The sequence below is a fragment of the Accipiter gentilis genome, chromosome 4, assembly GCF_929443795.1.
Source record: "Accipiter gentilis chromosome 4, bAccGen1.1, whole genome shotgun sequence".
Lineage (NCBI taxonomy): Eukaryota > Metazoa > Chordata > Aves > Accipitriformes > Accipitridae > Astur > Astur gentilis.
In genome coordinates this window covers 25,421,547-25,444,544 of record NC_064883.1, presented here as the reverse complement: position 1 = coordinate 25,444,544, position 22,998 = coordinate 25,421,547, and the positions used below count along the sequence as shown (strand labels likewise).

Sequence of the window (22,998 nt, the reverse complement as noted above, 5' to 3'; positions counted from 1 at the left end):
TCCTTGAAATGGCTCAGTATCAAAACAGGTGAATGCTGGTACGAGCACAAACAGGTGAGTAGCATGGTTGAAAAGGAAGTGTGGCCATTGATTTTAACACGTTACCTACATCTATGACTATTCTGGATAGAGAATGAAAATAAAGTGCCTTTTTTTTTGTCAATCACAATGTAAAAAGACAGATAAGTTGATTCTGAATGGATGGTTACATCTGACAGTTCTGCAGTATTTCCTGTAGAAGATACAGTCATCATTACAAGCATCTGAATAAGTAAGAATAATTTTGCATGACAGCAAATTTGTAGAAAGAATAGCAGAATTTCTCTCATTTCCAGTCTTGTAGAGGAAGTAGGCATATTTCAGCTACTACATGCATTTCACTTTTCTCAGTAAACATTAGTAAGAGATTTTGATATTGCAGTACATGCTGGAAGAAATTATTAGGATGGTTCTTCGGAAAACCGATGCAGTAGATGTCCTTACTGTCAAATTTGCATATTCAACTATTTCAGGACACTTTCAGTTTAGCATATTCAGACTATGCTATTTGCTTTGGTTTTCATTCATTCATCTTCTCAAAACAGGAGAACACAGAGACAAAAGGTCCAAAACTGTTCACTAATTCGCAATGCATAAATATTCAGTTCACAGAAACACTACTTCATACTCAGAAAATCCATGCACATGAGACTGCCAAAGGGAAAGAAGCAAAAAGTACTCCCTGAGCTGAGCAGAGGGGATACCCTAAGGAACATATTTTCAAATAGATGAGATAAATTTGTGTGTGCAAGGCACAGTACTAACATTGTGATTACTGAACAATTATTGATACAGAACAGGCAAACTTATTAAGTGTATACAGTAGGTACAGTTAAGATAGGAACACAATCTTTTTAAAACAATTCTGAAGGGACTTGAGCAGAGGCCAGAACTTCTACTTTGTGACAAGAGTTATTCTGTCTTTATGTTGGCATGCAAATCTGCATTTCTTGGCATTTAGAAAACCTCAAAACACCCAGTTAAAGTGCACTGTGTGTAACTACCATCTACTAATACTAGCACACAAGGAGCATACTCCATACACAAAACAAATTCATAAAAGCAGCACTTACTTTTTGGCTTTTTACAAACATAGCCTTTGTATGAAGAGCAATAGATATTATTCCAGTACCCAGAGTTTGCGTACATTTCAACACAGTGCTCGTTTTGTTGAGGGGAAGGTTCTCCTACATTCCAGTTGACAAAATTCACTGCAGTGTTGTCTAACCACAACCATTCTCCTAATTGGAAAAACATTGAATATGGAAAAACAAGATAGTATTCATTTCCATGTTGACACCTGCTCCACATTCATTGCCTTCCTGAGAAATCTATTTGTGGCCACTCTTGGAGACAGGCCACTAGACTATTTAGATTTTTGATCTGATACATCATGTTGCCCTTAAGTTTTTATGCAAATGATACCACAATTTTTGGAAAATGGCAGGCTAATCTGGCTTATGATGTTACAAAGGCAAGAAAGTTTAAAGAAGTATCTCCCACAATTTATTGCAATGGTGTCAATTATTTATCCAGTTTATAGAAATTACGGGTGTCAAAACATAATTTATCTTCACCAGAATGTCCTTTGTTTCAGTAATTTGTAGGGAGGTTTTGTATTACTTTTTTCAAAGTCCCCACTGAAGTCCTTCTAAGACCAATTTTATTCCATTTGGTTTTCAGTTTCTGCTGCTTTCCACTGACTTTACACACACCATTTTCCTCTTTAAATATCTGCTTCAAAAATCTTGTGATCACTGTTGTTCAACTATGCTGGGACTTTCTGTCTCTTCCTTCCGGTTCCTTTTTTTCTTTCTTTCTTTTAATAGTATTATTTATTTAGAATAAATGTGCCCCTTGTGACTCTTAAATTGTACTCAAACAAGAAAATTCTTAGACTCAGCATGAAAGCTATGTTTTGTTTTCTTATAAGAGTCTTTATATTTTGCTGCCTTTTTATTTTTTTAAATGCCTGCCACCCTTTGTGTCAGGGCATGGCATCTGGATGCAATAGCTTTTCCAAAGATATGAAATCTAGTTATGCATTTATGCTAAAATCACTATAACTACTATCCAGTAATATAATGACATGTACTTGCTGAAGCAGCTCTTGTGTTTGTGATCACTGAGAGTTGTATTGTTCTGCACCTGCTCTAGACCCACTTTAAAAAACATTTTATGTGTCAATTAACCACATGAGTAAACTTCAGCTTTTCTTTATGTGTTATGTTTATAAATCATTACTGTCTTCAAATTCTTTCATCCTCTACTGAAAACTTTTTCTGGTTAAGATTCAAGTACTGTAATTGAACAGTTGTCTTCTCCCCAACTAGTTTGTCATTGAAGTGGTTGAGCAGGAAGTTGTGAAAAAAACCTTCCAAAACTCAAGAAAACCCCACACCAAGTCACCTGAACAATTTCGCAGTCCTGCATCTCACTTTGTTATACTGGACCCTTTAGTCTGAACAGCACAAGACTGAAGTAACTTTTAGGTCTATCGTAACAACAGAAATATCTGTTTAATTGAATACTAATTGTATTAATGAAAAAGCAATAATCAGCAAGTTTAAAATTTAATTAAAGCAGCCTATTGCCTGTTCTCTCTTACCTTACCTTCCTCACAGTGAGACAGAAAATAGAAAAACTTGTGATACACAATTCCAAAGACACAAACAATTTCAGCTTCAAAGTGAAGCTGTTCTGAGGGCCAGCTGGAACCAAAGATGGGTGACTGGTCATTCCAGGATGGTGACTCCAAAGACTACAGGTAATGTTAGCCATATTATTGTCTAGCTCAAAAATTGGAGTATCTCAAGCCCATCAACCCAGGGCCTCTCCATATTTGACAAGAACCATCTGAGTTTGGCTCAACTCCCAGCATGGTCCTGTCTGTACTCTGCTATATGCACTTTTGTGCCTTACTTTGTTGTGAATTATTTTTCTTGCTTTAAAATGAACTTTCTGTGCCTGGTCTTTCTGTTATATATTACTGGTTATTGCTTGATTACAATTGACCAGCTTCCCCTATGATGATAATATATTACCTTTTCTAATTTCACTTTTTATGTATTACAGAAGTATAAGGTAAAATTTTCAACACCCTTGTCAAACAGCTTGTGACAATTATTCACCAAACAAAAAGATGTCAAAAGTAAAGAAATTACCATCCACATTTCTGTACATTCCTGTCCAAAAAGTTGATGTTTTCCCTTCAAGTGGTTCAATGGTGTATGCCAGAAAGTTGGCTTCAGCTGAGTCTTCAACCGATACCAAAGAGGCACCTGGAAGACACAAAGAAAAAAAAACTCTCTTAGAGACATAAGTTTCACAGTGGAAAGCATTCTCATTGTCCTGTCAAATGTCAGTCTTATTTTTGCCACTGATTATCTGTGCCAAATTCTAAACAGAGTTTGAAGTTCAAAACAGAAACTAACTTTGGACAATATCTTATGAAGGACTCTGGCATTGTTGCTGATGCATTTCTTATCATTTCCATGACGTTGCACTAGCATTTTGTTTGTTCCCCATCCACTGGGAAATAGCAACATAACTGAAAAACAACTCTAGGCAAAATACAACAGACTAATATGGTAACTAGCATAGATTTCTACTGATGTTTTACTATTTAAAAAAACACAAAAGCACTCTAAAAAATGTAAGTTTTTAGTAAAAAGTACACATGACTTCAGTCTGTGCACAATGTAACTTCACACATTAATGATTAAATGTTTTATGATCCTTTCTATAGCTCATGTACAGCACAGACTTTGCTGGCTTTCTGAAGCACAGTCCTTAGCGTAACTCTTTAACCAGGTCTTGTTTATTTTCCTACATTCTCTTTGTAGCCATCAGAGAAAGAATAATCATCTCGGTCATCTGTTGCCCAGTCAGTGTAATACCCTGTTAGTTATCCACATACAAAACTAGGCATTCTGCCATAATTCATTCTGTATGATGCTCTAACAAAGTCAAGAAGTCACAGCATGGAGCCAGAAGACAGAATGAGCAACGTGACTTTGTATGGAGGGGCATTAAACACTGGAGAAAGTGCCTCTTCAGTTCTCTTTAGCGTGGGGCTGGAATCCAGTTCATAGGTACGGAGCAATAGCTTTGTTTGGCATTTGATTTGGCTGTTCAATTTTTGAAGTTATTTTTTCTCAAGTAAGGAAGGCACAGTTCCAGAGAAGGAAAATATAAAAGTCATTTGAATCACTGCTGAGCTGCTGATAAATTCTACTATGGCTCAGAATTCTACTATGGGTAAGATATAATTGGCAAATGTCCAACTGCAAACAAAACCCAGAGTGCAAGCAGGGACAGAAGAATATAAGAGAACATGGAACGTTCCTCTTTTTTCACTAAAGTCTTTATGTTTTTCTAATTGTTCCTCTTTTGCTGAATTAGCTGGTGTGCGTGCATCTCTAAGGGTGAGACCAAGGAGGGGATGGCTACTGGGAGAACAGGGGAGTTCCAGCTAGATCTGTATGTGTGTGTGCCCCTGTGTGTATCTACGGGAGACACCATGAGGGATTGACTACTGTGTGGCGAGCCATGAATGTATGTATAGATGTGTTGTATATGTGTGTGTGCGCCTACAGGGAACACATTTTCAGCCTTGTCACTGGTTGGACTTGGGAGCATAGAGCCATGGCAACTTTGCTTCTGCTGGGCTGTTGGATTCAGCCTGCCCTAACAATTACTGTGAAAGATTAAGGTTGGCACTGAAGGGAAAGGAGTGTCAGTGACGTGAAGTCTTAAGTATACTAGCATTCAAATTTTAAATTCCACATAACACCAGTCTTTTACCACATATGCCGAAACAAATGGTCAGTGCCTTTTTTCAGGAATCTTAGTTCAACAGAAAAAGGCAATTCTGAGGTGACTGCATATTCCAACAACAAAGATATGGGACAGCTGTGGACAACCTGAGTCAGTGAGCAGAGGCACCTGCTACCACATGCAATATCATCATTCAATTCCTCTCAAACTTCACCTTAAAACTCTTCCATTTATTTGCCCCACTCTTCTTATTGAAAGTGTGTTTCAGAAACTCAGTCCTCCAAAGAAAAGAAATGTTATTTATTCAAAGTTATAACCATTCCACTTAAAGCAGAGAACTGCAGATAACAGACAACAGCTGTTGTGTGCAGAGCTGTCAAGGTTCTTTTGACTATGCATAACTAAGAACATACATTGCAGCTTTCGAAGACTGAGCATCTGTCATGCCAACAAAAGAACTCAGAAGACTGTATGGAAATGGCTCACACTGTAACAATTGTCATAGTCTTAAAGACTGAGCTACAGCAAAAGTCTTCTATTATGGAGTGTTTTCTATATTTAAAAGTATATTATCAAGTATCTTCATTCAAATGTTATGCAAATGTTGATGTGGAGAATATAGTGAGATTTAAACAACATATACCAAACTTGAACCTTCCCTCAGAAATACTAGTTTCTCAAATGAGAGATGGCAATATACTAGCTCATGAGAACTCAACAATGAACCTGAGTACCAGCAGAAAGAGTGAGATTCTTCTTACCCAGCTCTAGGTGTCTATATTTGACATCAGTTTCACTGGTAGGTTTATTATCAGTGGAGACCTAATCAACCCAGTCAGTGGAGTTTAGGGTGCAATTCACCTAACCAAATGTCAATATATACTTCCAGTGAAGATGAATCTGTATTCAGTTCCACTGACTGCATGAGCAAGATCTCTGCATACTCTAATAGGAGGTTAGACACCTAAGTCACATTGCCAGCAATGCTATATACACCAATGCTATAGACATATGAATTCTAGCATAATGAATCTTACATCACTTTCCCGGAGAAGGAAGTTGCAAGAATGAAACAACACAACAACCCTAGTTTATTAATATACTATCCAGCCTAGAGAGTTCTAACTGTCATTCCAGTGACGTCAAACTGCAATAATCAAGGGGCAAATTAGATCAGGAATACAAAAGATATAAAATGTCATTAAAATAAGATTTAGTCACTGCTGTGGATGAGGCTGACTACCTCCTAGCAGGGTCAAAGGACAGTTTCCACTTTTGTGATCTCTATTCCAGACCACGCAGCTCCTTTAATGTCTGGTCCCACCCACGTGAAAGACATGTAGGCAGCTATTTTTCATCTCCTCGCAAATCAAGGCAATAGTTGGATGCAATTGTCCTGTCCAACACTTGGATCACCCTTGAAATCACAAAAATACATAGCGCATGTTCAGCTTTCCAGAGAGGAAAAACAAGTCTGAAATATGTGCTCTTTTTTTAAGGAGGATACTCACCTAGTCGAAGACATTCTAAAGATGCCTGGGCCCAGTTTCTTGTAGATGAAGATTCAATATAGTAGCAATGACCTCGGAAAGGGATCCAAGACTTGTGTCCTTCTGATTCAGGGCACTTTCCTGGAAGCTGAGGGGGCTCTGTGGGAGCTTGAACTGTTTAAAAAAAGAAATTTAAACAAAGAAAGCACAAAATTTAAAGAAACAGTTTCTTATATGTTCTTTTATCATGAATAGGTTATTCTAACTGAATGTTGGAAAACTCACTCAGGTGTTTAAAAAAAAAATAATCTTGGTAGTCTATACTGCTTACTACAACACAGTAATGCAAAAAAGTCCTAAATCTATGAACAAAGTACTGCAACTGTAGTCTCAAGAAATCTAATTTAGCAAAGAATCCAAGCATACTGTTATCTTTTAACACATTCTTAAGTTCAGCTCAACACTTTACTCACAAACGTTATTTTCACACCTGACTGCTTTGCTGAATTAGAACCCATATGAACTTGATCATGTGGGCTGTGTTCTAATATCATGGAATGCAGAAGGCATTATCAGATGACAGTAATAGGAGTTTCAGGTCAAAAACATAAGAGAAGGCAGCCTGAAGAAGTATCCTTAAACATTTCTATACCACCTGTAGTTTGTTATTCAGTTATAAAAGGAAAACCTGGAAAGCTGTTAGGGGTAAACATTCCTTGTGACACCTTATGGCCTGGTCATTCAGCTCTTCCCCCTTCAACACTATACCCATGTGACTACTACCTAACATCCACTGCCTTTTCATTTTTGAGGTTTTTGGTCTTGCATGCGTACGCAAACTCAGAATAAATAGCAGAGTAACATTAGTCTAAGCTTTGCAAAATATATGTAACATTATTAATGTGATGGCTATTCACAGTCATACTCGCTCTTTCTTAGTATGTGTTAGCCCTCATTTTAAAGCAGCCCCATTCAACCAAGTAAATTTTAATAGTTTCATCTATTTAGGTCTTGAAATAAAAAACAGCATCTAAGTATATATCAGCAGACCACCCAGCACAATGAACTCTAAAGAGATAATAATTGTAATTACAATGGTTAGATTCAAGTTCTTACCATCAGGTTTTTTGCAAACAGAGAAGTAACTTTCATTGCAGGATCCTGTCTTCCAGGCTCCAGCAATGTCTAGATAGACACAGCCTATTTTCTGTTTTGGCTCCCCTTCAGCCCATTTAGTATACTTCATTCTCCAGTTATCAATCCATTCATAACGCCCATTGGTCTAAGAACAAAACAAATCAACAGGAATGATTAAATTCTAAGCATTAACCATTCCTTCATCAGTCAAATGTCTGTCTATGCAGCACCTTGTGCTAGAAGGTTTTTTTTAGAAATCAGTAACAAATACAAATGGCTCAAACTTTTAAATTTTTGTTGTGACAAGCAGCTATTCATTGAGAAATACAGCAGTGCCACAAATGCTTTTCAGCAAAAGGAAATGCAGAATAAGTGACACTGAATTAATTTTGAACTTCAGAAAACTGTTAATTTGGGACTAATAAAAATTTCATTTAAAATAATCTGTAGGAATGAAAGTCTGATGACTAACTTTTGTACTATCTGTTTCACCCAAATTTCAAGAAATGTAGATTATTTTAACTTAAAGCATATTGAAAAACTTAATCATTTCCCACCAAAGCTGGTGAACTCAGTGAATCATCCTGTTGATTAGGTTAGGGGAGTCTTTTGGGTTTTAGGGATGTTCACTCATTTCTATTTCTTTCATGCGCTCAGCCAAATGGAATGAATATGGGACAAGTGTCTGTGCCAAGAAGAAAGGGTTGTGTATTTTAACATCCAGAAAGTATCAAAATATCAAAGAACTGGGAGAGGGGAGATAAATAAAATTAAATTAGGTAAACCAATTAATTATTTGGCTAATTATCCTCAAAAATGTTGAAAAAGCAACAGCACCTTATTCTATTTCTGAAAATTAAGTATTGTTATTTAGCATAAATGCTTTCCACTGCACATCTTAAAATATGTGGATTTTATCTTAACTATGCGATACATGCAAAGAGATATTTCAAGATGCTAGACTAAAATGTCTTGTTTGGAAGTGCACAGAGTGTAATATCACAGAAAAAGTCTGAAAAAGATATGTAATATATACAATTTAATCAGAATAATGGAAGAGGATGGATTCCTACCTGTAAATCTGACAGCACATAAAAGTATTTAGGACCAAGATATAAACTAATAGGCTAAAGTAAAGTGACATAGTAAGACTTTTCAGTTCCTGATTTGTCCATAAGAGAAACAGCGTCATGTTCAATTAGTTTGATGTTCTTACCACATTACTGTTAAGACCAATCCACATAGGCACCCCATACTTCAACATCTTTAGCCACAGGAATGAATGACTATAGGGGTCTAAGATGCTGGAAAGGTCAAATTGATCACGTCTGCAGTTCATTCGTGCATCCTCCCATTTCATTTTGGTATGGATGAACAAATAACTGCTGTTACCATAACGGATAATGCTAGATGGGGATGAACTTATAGAAGGCAGAAACTCAGCATCTGTAAAATAAAGGATAAAAAAGACTCACATACTTGCTCAAAAGGGGATTATGATCTCACTGTGGTTGTAAATAGAATTTAACAAAAAGCCTTTTTTCTCGATTTCATATTCCCTGACTTTTGATCAGCATGGGTTAGATGTGGTATTCTTTAAGACAACATCAGTAGTAAAAATCAATTACAAAGCTGTAGAAAGGAAAAGTACTGCTTAAAGCAACCTCTGACAAGGAGTAAAGGACCATTCTGTATAATCTTCCAGAATAGTATTACTGAAATGAATTAGTGTTAGATTAGGTCACAATTTCTTTAATAAAATATTTTTTCATCAAAAGAAATGTTTTGCAGAGACTGTGTTGTTTTCTGGGGATTTTTTTTGCCAGAGAAAACAAAAACTACACAGCAGACCAGTCCTTAAAAAAAAGATATTTAAATCCAGGTTTTCATTGCTTTTAAATTTCCTTTTTGGAGGTGAATTAGCTCAAGTTCAGTGCAGGTGAGTTACAGTCACACTCCAGACAGTTCACGTTACATGTACAAGCCAGTATTTTCCAGAACATGTTTTGAAAGCCAATGTGTTCAGAAAATGACAGGCAAAATCATGGAACAAATATTATGTCAAGGATCGTACCAAACACAAAGATGCAGATATAAATTCCAGCTCAGGAAGGTAGCAACACAGCAGTTACTGGGAAGGGTCAGCTGAGAGTAGTGACTCTAACTGGACCTCTGACACATATAACCCTCGTGTTCCTGCCTGAAAAACAATTTCTGGATGTATCTTTATTGGAAGTGAAATGATGTTGAAATCCACACACACAAGCAATTCCCTGAAAAACCAAAATGTTTGATAGTGTTTTAACTAGAAAGACAAGTACCTGCATTAATTTGGCATATATATCCTCTGTTGTTATCACAACTCTCATCAGCCCACTTCCCTGCTTCCTTAACAGGATTGTTTCTCATGACAACACAATCAGCCTCGAGGCAAAAAGATATAAAATCAGTTACAAATAGCTAGAAGAAGCAAATACAAAACTTTTGTCCCCCTTTTACATCTCCAGACACAAGTAATCTGTAGTTTTAGTCTCATACCCCTGTAACATTTAAGAGCATAAGCTTTGTGATGTGGAGGTTCTGTTCCTCTTGCACATCATAGCTTTCTTAATGTTGCTCTCTCTTGCACAACATTGAGGTGGATAAGCGGACCAGAGAAATTCCAGTATTGTCATATCTCCAGACATACAGCATGGAGAGAAGGAAAGCCACAGACAATGTCACGAGAGAAGTGAAATCAACTATTGTAGAAAAGACCTGTTAACTTTGCCCCAGAAAAAAACATGGACCCTCAATGGGCAATGCAACATTTCTGACATAGCAGTCTCCAAATGTATTGTTGCAAGCTGTAACAGAACACACAGCAAAATTAGAACTGCTCCTGCACAAAGGCAGCCATTGATCTGTCAGTACTACCCTTACAGTGACATTTCAACTTCTCTGACATGGACACAACAGCTAGAACCTATGTTAGCACATATTAAATAAACAGTGATGAATGCAAAAGACTGCATGGGTACAAATGGTTTTGGGCAATGAAGCATCCATATTTACTTTATTCTATTTACTTATTTGGTTTTGCTGTCCAGGATGAGATTCACAGAGAAACACTTCATTTGTGAGTGAAATGCATTGAGATTTAAATCTTTCAAACTGAACAGTTGCATGGTATTTTGTATTAACTATGATAACTTATTTTTTGCTAAGGTCAAGTAAAGTTAAAAATAAATCTGAAATTTATAAAATAGGACTTTATAAGGTTTTGCAGAAGACTCATAGAAATCCTACTACTTTTCATAAAAAGAGAAAAATATCTATTGTTCCTCCCCAAAGTAACATTTTAAAGATGCTTTCTCTTTTACACTCTGAATTCTCTCAAATTTTCTCCCTCCATTAGCGATAACAAACTGAGAGGTGCTACTTTCAAAAACAGGAAAAAGGACATTATACAAAAAAATGAGTTTTCTACATTAAAAATGGCATTCAAGAGAAATAGAGCAAGTACTATAATGTGCTGTAGTTCCATAGAACAGAACTATCTAAACACATAAGATCACAGAGAGGAACTTCATGACCTATCAGTTCAGTTTGTATGACAAATAAATAGGGGAAGTGATTTTCTTTTTTTTTTTTTTTTTTTTTGTAAAAACTGAATGGCTGTCTTTTTATAGAAGCATGTCCGTTCTGCAAATGTGACTGACAGAATTTGCTTCTATGTAAGACATGGCTGTTTGAGATGGATGTTTGTAAGTGGCCCTTCCAAGTTACATGCCAACTGAGAAACCTGCTAAGTTCAGGCATAATGGTGGTCAGAGGGCTAGGAGGATATGCTCATTCAGTGTGCTTCTGGGGAAAATGTCATGAGACAGGAATCCCACTATCCTCTTTACCAGAGCCTATGAGAGAACGTGGGGTGAACACAGAAGCAGTGTAGCCTTCACGGACACAGAGAATTGAAATCTGAAACCAGACTTTATATGAGCACTCTACAGATCCTGTCACCAGCTAATACAACAACTGACAAGGGCTCAAAACCATTCACTCTATTTGGATTTATATTCAACATGTATAAAAGTATGAAAGTAGTAAATCAAGCAGTAACATGTCTCAAATCCCAACAAATCCATAAATGCAATCTAAAATCAAATTTCAGTGAACAATTTGTGATTGCTATTTACCTGGCCATCATATGAGTATAAATCCATATGTCCCGATGGGAAGCCTTTGGCCCAGTTTGTAAAGTAAACTCCTGTTCCGTCTGTCCAGAGGAACCTCAGTTCATGATTTATATCATTTAAACCAATCCATGTATCAGTAACAAAATCTTTCATATGGAAGGTGAGGAAAGCTAGAGTAAAAAAAGGCAAAGAAAAAGAGAAATACTTTTAATGAAGGACAATTGAAATGTCTGGCCTCACTGAGATTAGCGATATTAAATATTTTTTCTGAAATACAGAACACTTCATTGTTGACAACACAAGCAGGTTAGATGAAAAGGAGGTGACTTTTGAGTTTAATGAACAAGGAGCCAGATATAACTGTGGCTTTGGGCAAAATACTTCAGCGAAGTATCTAACCTGGTACTGGGATGATTCCCAAAAGCATGACAGAAATGTCTCAAAATATTTTTAAATCCTAGTCCCACAATTGACTTAGAAATATACAGCCGTGTAGATCACATACATTTTTGTTAATCCCACCAGAGTGGTTACCTCCCCGTGGCATCAGACAGCACCACTGAGCACCTACCACTTGTGCATCTGCACAAGTAGTGCTGTTAAAGAACTGCAAGAGTGTTTCCTCTCTCCCTGGAAAACCTGAGCAATAGCCTGCACTCTCTTAGCAGGGAGCAGAATGTGCAAGCAACATGCTTAAAATGAGCCTCAACAGAACTGTTCATCACAAGTAAATTAACTACCACAGCTTTGCACAGTCCAGGAAGGTGCTTATGCATCTTAGCTAGCGTGGCTAGCTCACAAATAGAGCAGGCTAGGTCAGCTGGCATTCATCAACTCACTAATCCAAGATACATCAAACACTGGGATAAAATGAACATATAATGGCTTTTGCCAACTGCTACAGTCATTGTTATGAGCTTACTTTTCTCTGCAAACAATACATGAATTTCTGTCTGCTCTACCAACCATTCACCTTCCTTTAGTCTTTTAAAATGAATGTAACTTACACTTCCAGGAATTAAACCTGTAAATTTCTTTGCCAAATGTTAGCATTGCTGTTCTGCCAGAAACTGTAGCAGGAACCCAAGCCCTTATGCCTACATTGCCAGCAATAACAATAGTTTTGTGCTAATAACTTTATTGCTCATTTCTCTTCTACCTAGAATTCAATCTCTGTGCATGAACCAATCACCTGAAATCTGTACTGCAGAAATTATGCTGGAGAAGATTTTAACTATGTTTGAAAAGTGAAAGTTTGATTCTTCATCTCTTCACATGTGGAAACATAAGTAGTACTAAGTTCATGTCAGCAGTCTAAATTTAAACTATTTAATTGTTCAGACTACAACATGGACTTGTTTTACTATGGTCGATTTTTCAGTATGCTCTTTTGAGTTCACAAACAGTATGTGCTGTGCAACATCTCTTTCTCACCACTGTAGTATAAAACAGTACTTCTAAAAAGAGGGTGTTATTAACATCTATCAAAATCTTCCCCAATTTTTAATTTGAATGTGTGCCATGTTTATTCAAGCATGAGGTAATTTCCCTCTGCTCATCTTGCCCAGTCATGGATGTAGCTCTTAGGTTCATTGAAATAAGCTCGTCTAGTGAAAAGAATGGTACATGTATGTGGTGAGTTGTGGGTAGGTGTATGAGCAGTCAAACCTCTGTCCCAAGCTGCCCAGAGACAGCAAGTTCTCATCCTAAAGGTGTTCTGCTTGAGTTAATATGAAAGCCATGCAGCATGTTAATGCCACCTAGTGAAACTACATTATTTGGAATGGAACTTGCTGGGTCCAGCTGGCATGATGTCTAAGCAGAAAAAGCACTACTTTGGCTGCCGGGACAATATACATGTGTATACATATATCTAAGCCAACGTTACAATATTAAGATTTGGTACAGTCAGGTAAAGACTTCATTGTAAATTTCTAAAAATTATACATTTTGGAACAAAAATCAGATCATAGAACCATTAGTCAAATCCTGTCTATATTCACAAAAATATAACAGCCATCCTGTAAAGATTAAATGTAATCTCATCTAGTTGCTACAAAACTATACACAGTACCTTGCACTTGTTCATTAGGGATAGTGGCCAGGTTTCCTCCTAAATTCATGCAAGCTGTTCGTGCAGCATGCCAAGTGACACGTTCATCTTCTGTAGATCCAAATATTTTGTAACACTAAAACATGAACAAATTCTCTATATATTATCTTTACTCCAATATCCCTCACAGATTGAAAACCACTGCTTTAAGCAAAGCAGGATGGAGAAAAGGCAGTAAAATAATGCATTTATCTGAAAAAAAACCACTTTCAGCTTAAAATGAGCTTTTTGTGCTGATCCTTGTTCTATATAAAATTAAAGTTCTCAAGAAAGTGTTTTTCTTAACAAGACACATACTAGATTTCATGTGAAATCCCTAGAAAATAAGCAAAAACTGACTTTTTATAGACAGTCAACTAACAGTGGTAAGTTATGCATGACTGATATTAGTCTGCCTGTTTATTTATTTGACTCTACAAAGCATACTATGTTAGTAAAGTTAAGGAAGGCAAAATGTATTCAGTACTGACAAAGCATTATGGTTTGGTTAAAAAACATCAAGGTCAAAGCATCAATACTTTAGGAACTCTGTCTAAACTCTTTAGGAAATGCATATCAAAAGGTTTGAAGAAATGACTAGAGAATTACTTTTGTCAACTGCAACTGAATATGTTAATCTGCCACTTCATTAGAAGCATTAAAAAAGCAACTTTCCTGCAAAACAGTGGATGGGCAAACAAAAAAAAAAGCATGCAGGCATCAACCAGCTCTTTGCAAAAAATAATAATATTTTACTTTAATAAGAAACAATATTATTAAATAATTCCCTGTTTTCTATTTAATGCTGCCAAACATCCAACATGCACTGTATTTGTTCTAGTACCTTATTATGAAAGGAAAGCCAAGTTGGATGACATCCTCTTGGAGTTGAAAATGTTGTTGGAGGAACAGTTGAATTAATGGAACTGTTGTGCCTTTCACATATGTAGGGATTTGGATAACCACAGTTTATATCATTCCAAAATCCTGAATGTAAGATAAATAGGGAACTGTATGACACCACATCCAGAGCTGGTTAAATGGAAATCAGTTTCACTCATTCTTATACAAAGTGCTTTTAGTTGAAAGGCAAGATCAAATCTTTAGAGTCTCTCAGTTTATTATCATTCTATATCAGCATCCAGGATAAATATATCACTTTATAAACACTGTAATTACAGAATGTTAAAAACAGTGTAGAACCAGGTACTAGAAATATCAATTTCTTAGTGGCACATTAGGCCAATTTTAATAAAAAGTATAAACCAGTTGTATAGCAATCACAACCACAGATCTCTATCAGAGCTTCCCCATGCTAGGCTTAAGGCAAACACAAGAGCACAAAACTGTTAAGTCCTGAAAATAATACTATGGTCTACTTCTATAACATTTTGCAAAAGAGCAAAAAAAAGGTGGAAGGGGTGCCTCTCAGAAGAAAAAAAAGTCGTGACACAAACACAGAAATAACTAAATTCAGGAACAAACATACAAAACTCACCTAAATTCTTATACATAACAACACAGTTTTCATCATTATTTGCAAAGTTAGGTTCATGTGGTGCCCATGCCAAATAATTCACTGGAGTGCCATCCATCCAGCTTAAGAAAAACAATCCAACAAAACACTTCTTTAACATACAAACAGAATTGCTTCCATGCTACAAAAAGTAATTTTGCAATATGTTTAATATAACCACTCATAGCTTAAGGTGTATAAGGTTTTTTGACCAATTTGCCTCTTTGTTAATTGCACTAACCTTCCTCTCTGCGCAAAGATGTAGGTGTATGTGTTGAAGTTGTGTTTACATTTAAGCAATATGCTAACACTTTTGCAACTGATAGGACAATACTCAACCATTTGGGCCAATGTGAAAGCCAGACACCATTTCAGCATGAGAAAGACCAGTTGCTCACCATTTCCCCCAAGTCATACATTCCCTGTGCCTATTACAGAGATAAGAGATTTTATTCATAACACTGGCAAAATGCTTGATCTTTTCCCCATGTAGAGGAAAAGGGCATGACAAACAACCTACAAGGAAGTTCCTGTGACAATGTGCCTTACCATAAGGTAAAATACAAACATCGAAAAACTTGTACATTCACGTAGACTAAACAATAAAGAAAAATATCACAACCAGGCAACCAAACACTTATTAGGAGACATGTTCCTATTGGCCTGCAAGTGACAGAGATGCTCATACACAAGGTACTTCACTTAAAAGCATATTCATCTTAGGGTCCATACAAAAACAATGGAATATCACAGACACCTCATTTTCAGAAGGTGATCTGGTTGACCTAACATCCTAATTATCTTCTGGAGGTTCCTCATTGTTACTGCAGACTATGAGGAGAACCAAGAACTACTAGGGATCTATCCAGGCACTTCAAGACCCAGACTGAACTGAATCCAGGCCTAAATTAACATCACATGTAAAAATCAACATGGTGTTGCATACTGACATCCAGAAAGGCTTACAGAAAACCTGCTTATCCTCACAGTGCACCTGAAGTCATATAATGGCAACAGCTATCTCTGTTCTACAAAAAGAAAATATGTTGCATTTTTCTCTTTATTACAGTCTGTTCCCGACAGTTAAGGACGGGGAAAAAGAATGTTTTTACCTACCAAAAATCTTACATATTTTGAATTGGGGCATCTATTTATATTTTCAATATAAATCATGGAATAAAGGAAACTAGAATTCCTGAATAAAAATTCAAAATACATTATTTGCAGTGTAATTTTTCTGATAGCTTTGGGTGAATTCAGGGGAAAAACATTCTCATTTGTTTTGACAGGCCACAATTTCATTCAAGGACTTCATTATTTCTGCTCCGCTCTGTAGATTTCTTTATTTTAAAGCACAATGCAAGCTTGATGGTTCTAGTTGGCCTACCTTGTCCGTTGGTCAACACTCAGTTGTAAACCAATGAAATAGGAATCCTCTCTGCCATTTTTCAAGATCTAGAATGTAAAGATTAAAATTGTATAAATGTCCTCTTTTTATCATAGAAATCTGTTATGTTAATAATGAGTAATATATGTCTGACAGAGGATATGAACTGCTATATTCTCTAGCTGCAACATTTAAGTTAAATCAGCTCACAACTGACAGTCCACGGTCAAACTTCACCATTGGCCAAGAGGTGTGGTCATTATATCAACACTTCTCACAGTCTTACTTGAAAGCCACTGAAATCAGCACCTTTTGCACAGTCTCTGCAGTGGAGATCATCTGACACATTTTTTGCAAGGGACAAGCCTTCCTACAATTTTGATATAAATTGATATAGGTCCTTGTGTCATCTCACAGCCACTCTTCTGCCACCTCAGGAAAAGTTCTCTGTAGTTCAAATCTGACTTTTGAGCACATTCCTGATTGAAGGAAGTTGGTCTCAATACAGTATAAACAGGCAAACAACCCCAGCCACCTAGGAAATATCACTTAAAAGCTCTTTCTCATGGCATAATCCATGCCTCAAGTTGTTCTTCCTGCATAATTATATTTTCCCCACAAGAAGGAGGAGGCAAAGGAGCAAGCTTGAGGACCAAAAAGAGGCTGCTAGGTAGACTACATCCCAGATACACTGACAAGATCAAAAGCCAATCTTCTGAGTGTTGCCTGTAAGCCAGTATCTCTTTTGATCCACTACTTAAGCTACCTTATCTGTTGATAAACTTTACTTTCAGTTAACTCACCCGCCTTACAGAATCATAGCTCACAAGTACAAGACTTGTTGCTAAAATGAAGCCACAGATCAATTAAAAGTAAGCATTAAGATTTACCTTAGCACATTACCAGTTGCAGATAGATACAACATGGTAGAACTGCCACGTTGAACAGGAAAAGCAGATAATGACCTGTTTAACGTTCCCTGTGCTTATTTCTATACAAAATATGAAACTAAATTGTCCTCATCGCAGCTATGAAACAATCTAAAAAAAGACTTGAGTTTGTTCTTCATATTAGTCTGGCTTAATGCTACTGCAATTTCACTACCATAAAACTTGTAGGGAGAACACCAGAGTGAAAAGGATTTGTGACCACGCTCACTTATTTTGGATGATTTACTTCATAGTATTAATGATTTTTCTTACATATCGCCAGAGGAACTTTCTTTCACTTTCATTCTCAATGACGGCAAGGTCTCCAAAGTTCCTTTTGCAGAACTCCCGACCTTTTTCCATAGGAACACTCTCTGTGCTGAAATAATATTGTTTGTCTTCATGTATAATCCATCCATCCTCAGTAGTCTTGTACTCTGTAAGATAAATGCTAAGCTAATTACATTGTTCCTGAGATACAAGACATTCTCATTAGTGAAATTTTAAAAATGCTTTAAACACACACACACATATAGTAATAGCAATAACACTTACTGGGTGCAGGAGATTCTGTTGGTTCAGGCTTTACACTTGCCCCTGTAAGAAAAAAATATTTATTATGATTGTACACTTTCTGCTGTAAAAGAAAATATTTACCATAATTGATAGGCATGTTTTTCTATTGACATTGAATTCTACAGTTAGCAATGGATTTAACACCAAAACCTAGAAGGAACTAAATAGTCTTAATCTCTTATTTTGGGTACACTATTTGATTTTAAATAAATATTCTTGTTCCCTGAAGCTATTCCTTATGTGCAAAGTATTATAAAATACCTTGACATTTACCTGAATTAAGTAATTATTTTTGGTATTCACTGGATACAGAAAACCTTATGTCCCAAAGCATTAACTCTATTAAGACAGTCCTGCATGTCCCGTTCCTTCCCTTCCCCTGGTCACTTATACAAGAATTCTGGCTTAAACCAGAGACAGCAGGAATGCAGGCTGGGTTATCTTCTTCCGTGGTGCCCTACCTACTACAGAGTGAGGTTCTTTCTATCTTTCCCTGGCTGAGAAGAACTGCTATCTGGATCTTAAAAAAGTCCCCAGATAAAATCTCACTGGAAAAGATCCCAAGAAATTAACTGGTCCTTTCTGAAAAGAAGACTTCAAGCTAAAGAATTCCCAAGTTTGTTTTTGCTATGGCATCATGGAGATAGCATCCTGGATGGCATCATTAGCAGCTCAGCAAAACAATTTCTAACACAGGAGATCTCTGTCTTTATGCTGTCTCTGTGCTAAATTATGATCTCACAGATACTGGCATTTAATAAGAAATTCTCTGCCTTAGAAATTCTTTTATCAATATAAAGCAGAGCTGATACTTTATTGTCAATAATCTAATGCAGCATCTTTATTTTGCTCCCCTCCCTCCCAATATAAGAATATGGTAAAATGTTTAAATAAGCACTTTCTAAAATACTCAAACTTAGGTAGATGCGCTGCGTGGAACTCAAGATTTCTCTAAATCATAAATTTTGTCTTGATGTCTTCAGAAAATAAAAAGCATCTGAACTCAGATCTCAAAAGCATTTAGCAAGAAACCAACATGTGAATATAAAACCCAGCCAAAGCAAAATAAAGTATCTCAAAACCAGGCCCCATCTTGCAACTACAGATTCAATTAGTTGACAAAACAGTACCTGAGTTGTAAGGAGGGAGTTTTCACACAAAAAAATTCAGGTATGTGAACTGATTTGCAAACTATTTTCTAATAACTTGAAACTCAACACAGAAAAAAAAAATTCAAAATAGGATTTGTTGGAGAAGGCATGAACTTCTCTAAATGAAAAGTCAAAAGTGAATGTGAATATTCAAAGTAACATTTCCTATTTTTCAAGTATCACATTTCCCTTTCTGAAATCATAGAGAAAGGTCAGTGAGAAGTCCCAGCAGAACACCAAAGGCTCTGTATCTTTAAATGCATCGAACGCATGGAAACCGTTATACCACTTAGATATTTCACATTGCACCAGAACTATTCTGATAAACAGGTTTTGAAATTTTTCATTTCTTAAAGTTAAGGAAAAATCAACTGAGAATCTTTTCTGATTTTACTAATACACAGGAGTAAGTGATACCTTTTCTTATCTGGCAAATCCATCCATATAGATAATCACAGTGCCTATCATTCCAAAGCATGCTGGAATCACCACTGATCTCTGCACAAAGTTCAATTCCTTGATAATTATTGGGTTCTCCAAAGCCCCAGTTTTCATACCTCACCTATGACAGAAAAGGTTTTGTGAAATTCTGTTATATAGAAAGAAAACAATGGAGAGAGGGAGGAGACAGCATTAAACCACAGACCCACAACTTCTTCCTACTGACAGTTTAAAAACTTAGATAAAAGGAAACCAGAATCTCCCTGTGCAAATGCTGACATTTCAAACTTTTTTTCAGATTGCAACTGGACTGCAGCTTAGATAACAGTTGTTTCTGATCACACTTGGAATAATATTGACTTTTTATAGGACCTAAATTCTGTAAAATTCATCTAATAACAATGATGGGGCATGCTACATGTTGATATTAATTTAAGTAAATAGCCTGTATGAGTAAAATAGTAGGACATTATTGAGGTGCAACAAAAATGTTGACATTTTTCTTAGAAAAATATTACTGCTATTCTAATTTTCCTGTATAAATTCCAGTTTCCGTTTTCTGTATGATAAACTCCCATCAATATATTTTGACTAACCTTGCATAAAATACACCCACACCTCCAAAACCACTTTTTTTTCTAGTTTTATGTCTTAGTCTAAAGTACAGTCAAGTCACACTGACATAAAACAATTGCCTTCAGCTCTATGGAATGTAGGCCATTTCAGATAAAGATCAAATTAGTAAAGAAGAGAAATACTAAAGATGGATTTTTTTTCCTTAAAAAATCCTTGCATTTATAATAGCATCCTTTTAGTCTACATGGATTTAATTTTTTTGTTGTTTCAATGCACATTTTCTCATTAAAAATCAGTGTGTTTTAGCCAAAATTGCTATTCATAAGCTTTCCTAAAAAGAGCATGATACAGTAGAGGATTATGATTAAGCATAAAATTACACAGAAACACATACACCACACACACTTGATAAGCACAGGGAATGCAAAATAACAGCTGTGGAAAATGAAATCACTCACTGGAGATCCATCACTCCAAACAAAGCCATCATCAGGATTCAAGTAATATAACCCCATCCAGAAATGCTGGTGGTAATAGCCATTGTTCCTAAAAAAAACCCAAAAACCCCACCCCCAAATAAGTGTCCCATTTATAAGAAGTTTAAACGTAAAACCAAAACTAATGAGGGCATTACAATATTTTTAATAATCTATCATTCACAACAGTTAATAAGCTGCTTTAAAAATAATCCTTAAAGCTGTTAGAAACAATAACAACCAGGGTGGAAATTAATTAAAATGCAACCACTTCTAGGTGTTATCACTACACATTAACTCAGACAGATTGAAATACTGACCAAGAAAATGTCCAGATCCAATCCAGCTCCTGAAAATAAAGTGGCTTAATACTTTTGTATAATAGTTCAATAGCTACTGTTGCTCCATTTATCAACTCTCCATCTTCTCTGTAAAGGCATTTACGGTTTCCAAACACAAAGTTACTTGCTGCACTTGAATCACATTGGAAAAGTAGCACCTTAAGCTAATTCTTGTCTGCAAGCAGACACACTTTACTGATTTATCTGAATTTATTGAGTCAATTTGTGGTAATGCAGCATCTGAGACTTCTTACTGTAAGTACGTAGCTGGGATGCTAGTATGGTTGTTGCATTTTGCAAGGCTGCTATGTTTCAGTCTTGCTTCCTAGTTAGACAGGGATGTACAAGTTCATTGAACCCAGTCTATTCAGGTCATATGGCAAGTGTTACCTTTTTAAGAGTATTTGATCTCGTTCAGAAATCTTACACCTGATTTTTACAGTTCAGGTACTTACTAACCTTATTGACATTCCCTGTGTAGGAAAAAATTACTCTGAAGTTGCTTCTGCTTTCTGATTAATTCATAAAAATGACAAACAACCAACATATTGACCAGATTTATACCTTGTGAAAACAACTGGCATCTGTGGTAATTTTATAATGTCCCCAAACCACAGTAAATATTTTTACATCATGATAAATATAGCCTCAACTAGATATCTTGCCAATCTCATTTTAGCATTAGCTTCTGGAGTGATTGCTGCTAGTCATATAACTCTGCTGTTTCATCAGCTCTACTTTTTTGCTATGTGTTTGATACAGATGCAGATAATGAATCCAGACTGGCTTATACTGAAGTAAAAACTTACACCTAAAATTAAATATTTCAGAAAGATCAAAAAGCTAATTAAAGTAAATGGACAACCACACTACAGATACTCACGCAATAGAACGCCATATCACATACTGTTCTTCTTTACCATTAATGGATGCCAGATCTCCTCCTATAGCTCGACAAAACTCTTGAGATTCAAGCCATGTTTTCTTTTGCTCTCCTCTTGAAAAAGGCTAAAGAGAGCATTTTGCAATCAGACAAAATAGACCATATTGATCACAAGATGAAGAAACATCAGCTACCCAAAAGCAATTTATTTACAATTAATTTGTTCTGGGAGTATTACAGAAACTTTGAATACAAGGTTTATAAGTGTTCACCTCTGTGAAACACAGGCTTAGTATAAGTGTCTTTAAGCCAAGTTAGCAAACTACATTGCTGACAGGAGTATCTGCTGCAAAACAACTAAGAGAAAGGCACTTTTAATGTTAAAAGAATGGGAAATTCAGTCTTAAAAGAATTGGAAATTAAGTTCAGAAGATCAGACCTGAAGATCAGACTTTAACAGAATAAACAAAACCATCAGCATTTCAATAGAAGGGAACAAGACCTCTACATATAATCTGTAAATAAGCTCATGAAACAGTAAGATATATGTATACCAATTTTTATTGCATGTATGTGCAGCAAATACAAACTACCTTAATGCAGAAATAAGCAACATACTTACTTTGAAACAGAAGCTAATACGATTGTTTGAGTCCCAACCTTCTGGACACCTAGGAATAGGAGTTGTTGTAGGAAGAGGTGGAAGCGTCACTCCCTCTGCCCACACTTTGCATAGGAACTTTGCCTTTTCTTCACATTTTATTACATCCCATAATCCACCTGCAATTCCAGTCCTCATGGCAACGCAGCCTGGCTTTCTTCCTGGTTGAAAACAGGAATGCACAAGAGCAATGTGTAGGGGGTCATAAGAATTTAGAAAACTTCATATTCTATACTGATGGAAATTAAGTCTTTGTACAGAGCCAAAAATATTTCTAACGTTAGAGTAGGTCCAGAGGAGGGCCACAAAAATCATCAGAGGGCTGGAATAACCTCTGCTATGAAGA

The 22,998-nt window shown here is 36.2% G+C and overlaps 1 protein-coding gene across 1 annotated transcript in view; it reads right to left on the bottom strand.

Moving 5' to 3' along the window:
• The window catches only part of MRC1 (mannose receptor C-type 1), a 62,205-nt gene that overhangs the window by 2,815 nt on the left and 36,392 nt on the right, over window positions 1-22,998 (bottom strand). The window contains exons 12-28 of the mRNA XM_049798705.1: window positions 22,614-22,813; window positions 21,992-22,116; window positions 20,750-20,837; window positions 19,692-19,836; window positions 18,103-18,144; window positions 17,821-17,984; window positions 16,619-16,686; window positions 15,214-15,314; window positions 14,560-14,702; window positions 13,698-13,812; window positions 11,624-11,793; window positions 9,767-9,869; window positions 8,662-8,891; window positions 7,425-7,590; window positions 6,330-6,482; window positions 3,204-3,320; window positions 1,113-1,280 (exon numbers count right to left, since the gene is read on the bottom strand). Of these exons, the coding sequence (XP_049654662.1) occupies window positions 1,113-1,280; window positions 3,204-3,320; window positions 6,330-6,482; window positions 7,425-7,590; window positions 8,662-8,891; window positions 9,767-9,869; window positions 11,624-11,793; window positions 13,698-13,812; window positions 14,560-14,702; window positions 15,214-15,314; window positions 16,619-16,686; window positions 17,821-17,984; window positions 18,103-18,144; window positions 19,692-19,836; window positions 20,750-20,837; window positions 21,992-22,116; window positions 22,614-22,813 (2,298 nt within the window). The remainder of the gene's footprint in view (window positions 1-1,112; window positions 1,281-3,203; window positions 3,321-6,329; window positions 6,483-7,424; window positions 7,591-8,661; window positions 8,892-9,766; window positions 9,870-11,623; window positions 11,794-13,697; window positions 13,813-14,559; window positions 14,703-15,213; window positions 15,315-16,618; window positions 16,687-17,820; window positions 17,985-18,102; window positions 18,145-19,691; window positions 19,837-20,749; window positions 20,838-21,991; window positions 22,117-22,613; window positions 22,814-22,998) is intronic.